The sequence below is a fragment of the Aotus nancymaae genome, unplaced genomic scaffold (assembly GCF_030222135.1).
Source record: "Aotus nancymaae isolate 86718 unplaced genomic scaffold, 86718_ANA_hifiasm-v0.15.2.pri h1tg000138l, whole genome shotgun sequence".
NCBI classification, from domain to species: Eukaryota; Metazoa; Chordata; class Mammalia; order Primates; family Aotidae; genus Aotus; species Aotus nancymaae.
The window spans coordinates 2,736,486-2,744,679 of NW_026988553.1; the positions used below are offsets into that span (position 1 = coordinate 2,736,486).

The following is an 8,194-nucleotide window of genomic DNA, read 5'->3' on the forward strand; positions in this document are numbered from 1 at the left end:
GGGCCCTGCTGTTCTGCGACAGTTCTCAGGAGGGTGTCCCTCTAGGGGACCAACAACATACCAGTTCCCATATCTGAAAATGCATTACCACTGCTCATTAATGTTGACCACTAAGCCATTTCCCCCAAACCGAAGCAAACACATGCTGCAGACTGCTAGGCAACAGCAGCAACGCAGGAGAAGGGCTCAGTGCAAGTGCTCTTGGCTCAGCTGATCTGTTTCAAGGTGAACTGAAGTTGCAGATCACCAGTTCCGGCTCTAATCTGACGCCCGCCCCCAGATGGCTACCAAGGCTACCAAGTAACCCTACCCAAACTGACCTTTCAGGGCTCAGGGAAGTGACTTTTTTTTATTATATGGCACAGTTTGGCACAGTTATGTCTTTAGTCTTTGGGGTACTTTTATACTGTCCAAGAGTAGTATATCTTTTTTCCTTTTTTTTTAAAAACAGATGGCCAAACCAGGACATATACTAAAAAAAAAAAAGGAAGGTTACTTACCTGAGCCCTAACATCCCAGCTACCATGGAATCCTGTTGGAGCTGGTCTACAGAAGCAAGGTGTATTCTGGGGAGTCACATGTCACATCAAAGCAGGAACTGGTGAGTCTGTATTTTTATGGAGCCTAAAACAAAGAAAATTGTAAGTTGAAAGCCCCCATTGAGCTGCACGACCTTTTTCCCAGGGCTACTTGGGACATTTTGAAGATAAACACATAGACAAATACCATGCTATTTCCCAGCTTACCTAGCTAGAAACAAAGGATAAACTGCAAATTACTGGCACATAACACACAGTGCTAAAATAAAGGAAAGATTCATGCTTGTTAGAATCAACACTATCACAAGTCTTGTCACCTCTAGGGGACACTTCAACACTATAAAAGCACATAAAAGTGGTGATTTCTGGCAAGTATTTCTTCTATCACGTCACACAGAAATTCTTAGGGAGAGAATACATGTTCAAGAGAATATGCAACATCAAAATACCATCCCTGAAATACCACATGGAACCTAGAGGCGGTCTCCCTTCTTTTTCAAGCAGCTGAATGAAGTTGCGATGAGCTGCTGTAACATCACGTAAAGAGGGGCTTTAATCCTGAGAGAAAAAAATCAGCACCAAGGGAAACCAAGTGCTCTAGGAGACCCAAAGCCATCATCCAAAACATGCAAGTCTACTTCAGAGCAATCGCTTTTAAGCCTCTCAGATCAGTCAATCTTGATGTTCAACAAACTGAGTTACTAGTTTGATAGTTTCTCTTTTGCTTTTGAACCCAGGTTCAAAAAAGGCCTTTTGTCAGTACCTTTTTTGTCATTAAGATAACCATCATTCCCTTTTTAAAACCTAAATTGCCCCATATTAACTAGCTAATTTCTGATACTATGCTGGTCCAAGAGTAGCACTTTTTTTTTTTTGAGACAGAGTGTCGCACTGTCGCCCAGGCTGTAGTGCAATGGCACAATCTCAGCTCACTGTAATCTCCGCCTCCTGGGTTCAAGCAATTCTCCTGCCTCAGCCTCCTGAGTAGCTGGTACTACAGGCATGCAGCACCATGCCCAGCTATTTTTTAAAATATTTTTAGTAGAGACAGGGTTTCACCATGTTGGCCAGGATGGTCTCGATCTCCTGACCTCACGATCTGCCCGTCCCAGCCTCCCAGAGTGCTGGAATTACAGGCGTGAGCCACCGCACCAAGCCTTTTTTTTTTTCTTTTTTGAGACGTAGTCTTGCTCTGCTGCCCAGGCTAGAGTGTAGTGGCACCATCTTGGCTCACTGCAACCTACACCTCCTGGCTTCAAGCGATTCTCCTGCCTCAGCCTCCTGAGTGGCTGGGATTACAAGCACACACCCCCACCCCCTCCCCCGTAAACGCTGTGCCCAGCTAATTTTTGTATTTTTAGTAGGGACAGAATTTCATCAGGCTGGTCTCGAACTCCCGACCTTGTGGATCTATCTGCCTTGGCCTCCCAAAGTGCTGGGATTACAGGTATGAGTCACTGTGCCCACCCCGGCACTTTTATCTTTAGGCTAAAAACAAAAGATCAGAATGTACAACTTAGAGACTATTCACACCATTACTCATGTAATCAAACCCAGAAGAAGGGCAACACATTTATCAGAGACACAAGTTTTTTTGTTTGTTTGTAAACTGATGGTGCTAGAGTAAGGATCCTTCTAGTTCTTAAAGTTTAAGATCATTGATTAAGATTTCATGTCAAAAAGAGTCAGAAAATAGAGCAGTTGCTGAAATCTAATAAAGAAAATGCACACACACACACACACACACACACACACGAAGAAAAAACACCCCTAGCTCTTAGGCAAGGAAGACAAGTGCATCCTTACTAAGGCTTGGTCCTGTCAGCTTCAGGAGCAATATGAGAGCCCAGACTACAGTATCTACAGTAACTGCAGAACAGCCAGATACCACAGTAGGGACACATTCACACGCCAGCAGACCCAGCATACATGTGCCTTGAAGAAGTTATACCAGGCTTTATTCTCTAATGAAACGGTCATTCCCCCCTTTAATGTGGGAGTGGGGATGCCCTGTCCAGCCCCCAATTCTGGCTCTCACTCAGTTATCCCACACACCATACACAGTATCAAAGTGGTGGAACCAAACTACTTAAGCAATAGCACGCAAACCAAGCTTTTGACAGGAAAAGGTTTCTTGCAAGAGAAAGGCAGAAGAGAACAGGTAAAAGCAGAAGAGCACAACTTCTACTTAAGCAAGCCGAAAGAAAAGGGACCTGTTCATATCTTGTCCACCCGGAATGATGCACACGCACAGGGGCTTGCTGGGACAGCGGGAGTTTCACTGGACAGGGCTGGTATGGAAGCACTGAGGACAAGGTCCTTCCATCGCAGTTGTGATCATGCTCTACCCAAGAAAAGAAGATCGCGTCTGCCAGCAATGAAAAACTGGTCTGCATGGATGTCACCATAGCAGAGGGCAGGGAAAACAAGCAGGTGTCCTGCCACACTCTTTGGAACTGGCCAGTCTAGGACTGTACTTTACCCCCCACACTGAAAACACTGGTTACTAGAAATACCAAACATTTTCTGAGATTCTCTCCTCCTCCGAGGTAACTCGGGCAGCCTGAGAACAAACTGCTCTTAGCTAATTAGAAGATTTCTGCTGATATTACCCTTAATAAAAGATTTCAGGTTCCAGGGCACATCATTTATCATGCAGAGTCCCAAGCAGGTACATTCGCAGTGGAAACCAGGCTCCAGTAAGGAACTAACAATTTTATCTCTGTTGTTCTTTATTTTAGGTTAAAGAAATGAACTTCTCGTTCCATCTCCACATAGGAGGAATGTTCTGGAGGGGCAACATCCTATTAAATTCATCTAGCCAGTTTTTTTGTTTTTTTTTTTCAAACTCCACAGCATGCCTCCCTGCCCCACTAGATGAGACTGCACAGAGGCAGGGAAGGCATGGGAAACGACTCTGGTTGGAAATCACAAACACATACACACACAATGCAAGCACCATAACCCTTTGAACACACAGAGGTCTGTGCCTGGCCCCAGACCTACCTCAGGATTTCAACAGCACAAAAGTTGAATACGGCATGATACTCTCCTATCAATCAGGTGAAACAAAGACCCAGTACTCTAAGTTTAAAGCATTCCAGGCAAAATTTTAATAACAGGCAATAGAAAGGTTTGATAGGCCAGTGCTAACAAGAAAGCCATCGTCGGTTTCTTCAAGCCATTAGGACAATGGAAAGGGAGGTACCCCTCCAACAGGCACTCTGCAGAGAAAACTATACTCTGGAAGCTGCCTGCGCTGTTGAAAGGGCTAGGCGTGTGACAAACAGCTAACTGGAGGGGTACCAGGGAGACAAACTGCCAACTATGAAGAACAAAGCAGAGACCTCAACTTGTCATGTCTCAAGTTGAGATGTACAAACTTTATGATCATCAAGTTAGGCTTGTGTGTCTACCTGGGGATGTGACTGTATTCCAGTGATCAGCCACCTAGCTGACCTGCCACGAATGGGTGACCTCTGGTGACTTATTTTAATAACTGTACTTACTACTTCTAGATTGATCGTGTTATTTAAGGTTCTGACATATCCAGGTAAGAAAATAAAAGCAAGTGTTTCCTAGGCTTCCTGACTGGGATTTGAAACAGAAATCCTGAAAAGCCCATAAATAAGCCTATTTTCCTAAATCCTTGGTGGAAATTCCCAAAAGATGAAAAAATCCAGACCCTGTCTTATTATAGGGACCTAGCATATTTCAAAAGACCCAAGAGGTCAGCTGACTCTGGTTATTAACTGAAATTGCTGAGACACAGATGAACATCCCAGGCACAGAATCCAAAATTCCCTAGAGTGATAATTACCTATTACTGCAACGACACTACCGAGGCCGTATATCCTTCATCTTTACAGTATAACAAAATGCCTAAAACTTAGAAGAGTCCTACAACGTTCAAGCCCCTCAATACCACATTCAAGTAGGTTTGGTTCCTGGATTATCAACCAACCCTTGAATTCGATCATGTTATCTCAACAGTTTGGGGTACTGATCCCACACAGCATACAGACAACCTGTGAAAGGCTCGGCAGAGCCCATTCTCGTTCCTGGAAAAATAAGCAGAAGTATACATCTGCCTGACCATGAGTCAGGAATATCAATTTTGTGGTGGAGCCCATTTCTGCTGTGACCGACCCACACCCGAACACACTCACAACAGAAGCAACCCCCACAGAGCGATTCCAGAATGAGCTTTTTCCCCTTCGGAGTCCATACTTATCAATGTCATAAACGGTCTCCCCTGAGAGAGCAGTCTTTTTAAACTCTTCATAAAAACCACAGAAACACTGCCACTGCTACATAAAAGTCATCTGAGTTTCAGTGTGGGTGATTCGGTCATAACCAAACTGAACAGAGAATAACCTTTCGGGCACAATGAACAGTAGCCACAGCGTCGCCATGAACTTGCCCCATCTCGTACCGGTAATCCGGAGCGCTCCAGGGCGATGAGAGCCCGTTACCTACTAGGTCCCACTCCACTTATGTAACTGGAAGATCGCCGGCGAATGGGGGGGTAGGATGGGAGGGTGCTCACACTCCGAGGCCATAGCACCCCCAAAGAACCTCTGAGCACCCTGGGGACACGCTCACAACGAAGAGCCTCAGGCGCCGAAGAGCCTCGGGTGCTGCTGGACGCACAGTACCCTACCCACGGCTCCTGATGGGAACTATAACCACCTCTTTATGATGAGTTGCGGGACCCAGAACACAACGTCTAGTCCCTTTTGTGGACAAGAATCCCCACCTACTTGTTCCTGCTAGATGGGGAAAGGAGCTGGTGGACCGACTCGCTCGCAGTGGGGGCAGAAATCCATGGAATGGGCGAGAAGGAGGGGGAGGCAAAGCCCGGAGATGGGGGTGAGAGCGCAGGAGCTCTTGTGGCGCACTCTCCCGACGGGAGGCGAAGTGCGCACGCGCGCCGGTGGGGGGGGCCGAGTAACGGGAGAGGGGGCGCGCGAGGGAGGGAGAGGGGAGAGCGCGATCCAGGGAGAGACCGGGGCCGCGGGCGCGCGACGACGCCGCGGCCCAAAGCCCCGAGAAGGGCAGGAGCGCGCGCAGCCCCGACAGGCGAAGCCCCGGCGACAGGGGCGCCCGCGGGGCCGGGGGCCGAGATGCGCGCCGAGGGCGGGAGGAAGAGGTGCGCCAGGCGAAGGAGGCTCCGGGGAGGCCGCGCCGAGGACGGTCACCCGCGAGCACGGGTGACGGGCCGAGGGGTAGAGTCGCCACCGGCGGAGGGAGGGGGAGGGTAGAGAGGAGGGACGCCATCCGCCAGCCGTGTCGTCCGACCCCGCGGGCCCCTCCCGCGCCACGTCCCGCCCCTGTCCCCCGCCCCCCAGCAAGGGTCCCCGCCCGCGGCCACGGCGGTCCCACTCACAGTCTCTCCTCCTCGCCTCCTCCTCCTCCTCCGCTCGGCGCGGCGGCGGCGGCGGCCATTTTCCGGACGGCTTTTACCACAGCCCTCTCTCCGAGAGGAGGGAGCGCGCGCGCCGCCGACGCCGGGACCCCGCACGGCCGACGTCGCGCCCCGCCCTCCCGGCCGGCCCGCGCGCTGCTGCACCTGCGCGCCCGCGCCCCGCCCCCGGCGCAGCTGCGAGCCCAGCCGTCATTGGCTGGGGCGGCCGGGTTGGGGCGGGGAGTCTCGGCGGTGATGTCGTCAATTGGCGAGATTTTCTGTCCATTTCGGCCAGGGAAAAGGGGGCAGACCCCTCTGGCTGTTCATTGGCTGCTTTCGACCGTCGTTTGGGGAACAGAGGAGGCTTGGGCGCGGAGGGGCTGGTTTAGTGGGCGGAATTTGAATGTTAAGGATTAATGGGCCCTTGCGGATGCTGGGGCAAGTGAAGGCCTAGGCTTGGGACGCCTGAGGGGCGATTGACGCTCTGTCCACAGATGCACCGAGTGCGCTGCAAAAGGGTTTCATTGCAGCCACATTTTCTCAACATCACCATCTTCAGCAGAAGCAGCAAAGTTGCCCGCCCTGGAGCCTGACGTTGCTCCAGCTGAGGGGCCTTGGTTTCAGAGGCCTACTCGTTGCATTATTTCATCTGAGCCTGCCGGGTGCTTACGCTCATAGGGGCGGGGAATAAACTGACAACAAATCCCAACCCTGGCCTTCGCAGAACTCTGACGGGGGAAGAGAGTGCATGCCAAGGCCTCGTGACACCTGCCATTGTTGGATCAGATGGTTTGGTGGAGGTGTGAATAAGGAGCGCAGAGAAAGCTGCACTTAGGTCTTCCTGGAAGATGTGATTTGGGAGCTGAGATCCAGCCACTGAGTTTTGGGAAAATAAGAGTGTGGAAAAAGTGTTAGCCGACCAGGTGTTCAGGAGAGGAATGTTTGTTAAGGGGACCTTACCCTGATGCCAGTCATTATCCAATCCATGCAATGATCTTTGTGTTAGTTCTGTGCTTAGCAAGAAAACCTGGTTCTGATTTGGCTGCCTGCCCCCATTCATTTATTGACTACCTGCTATGTGCCAGGCGCTCTTCCAGGTTCTGGGTGCACAGTACTGAACAGACAGCAAACTAACATTCTTGCCGGGAAGAGTCATACCAGCATACAAATAAGTCTAATATAGAATTTCACATAGTGAGAAAGGCTTTGAGAAGGATAAAGTAAGAGTGAAGGGAATGCTATTTAGATAGCTATTGGTTTTCACCCTCATTTTCCTCCCCCATATGAATATCTGGGGAAAGAACGTTCCAGGCAAGTTCAAAGGCCATGAGGAGAGACTATGCCTGGCATGTTGGGGACTAACAAGGAGGTCAGTGTTGCTGGAGAGTGGTAGGGAATGTGATTGGAGAGGCAGTCGGGGCCACTATGAGAACTGGGAGTTCATTCTTTTTTTTTTTGAGATGGGGTCTCATTCTGTTGCTCAGGCTGCAGTGCAGTGGTGCAATCTTGGCTCACTGCAACATCCACCCTGAGCTTGAAGCAATCCTCCCTCCTCAGCATCCTAAGTAGCTGGGACCACAGATGCGCACCACCACATCTGGCTAAGTTTTTGTATTTTTGGGAGAGATGGAGTTTCACTGTGTTGCCCAGACTGGTCTCAAACTTCTGAGTTCAAGTGATCTGCCTGCTTTGGCCTTCCAAAGTGCTGGGACTACAGGCGTGAGCCACTGGGCCCAGCCAGAACCGAGAGTTTATTCTAACATGAGAACCCCTCAGAGGATTTTGAGCCAGAAGCTGACATCCTCTGATCTATGTTGCAGGTGTAGAGTGGAGAACTGGATGTGATGAGACAGAACTATGGCACAAGGCTAGTTGCAAGGCCCTGGAACAGTCTAGGGGAGAGAGAGAGAGATGATGGTGGCTTTAACTACGGTGGTAGCAGTGCAGCTCTGAGAAGTTGTGAGATTCAAGATAGTATTTTCAAAATTGAGCAAAAGGATTGGATGTAAGGCACAGAGAAAGAGAAGAACCAAGGATGATACCTGAGATTGGGGCCTGGGCACCTGGGGGAATAAGGGTGCCTTTCACCACGGTGGGGAGGACTACAGAAAGAGCACATGTTCAGATGTGTACATCAAGAGTTCTGCTTTGGCCATATTAAGCTTGGGGTGCCCAGTGGTGTGAAAGTGAAGATGTCGAGTAAGCCATTGGGTGTGTGATGCTGAAGTACAGGGATGCAGCTGAAGCA

At 49.8% G+C, this 8,194-nt stretch overlaps 1 protein-coding gene across 1 annotated transcript in view; it reads right to left on the reverse strand.

The window, feature by feature from the left end:
* Window positions 1-6,034, reverse strand: part of MECP2 (methyl-CpG binding protein 2) — a 67,920-nt gene extending 61,886 nt beyond the window's left edge. The window contains exon 1 of the mRNA XM_064371507.1: window positions 5,929-6,034. Within this exon, the coding sequence (XP_064227577.1) occupies window positions 5,929-5,987 (59 nt within the window). The 5' untranslated portion in view covers window positions 5,988-6,034. The remainder of the gene's footprint in view (window positions 1-5,928) is intronic.
* Between the last annotated feature and the right edge of the window lie 2,160 nt (window positions 6,035-8,194).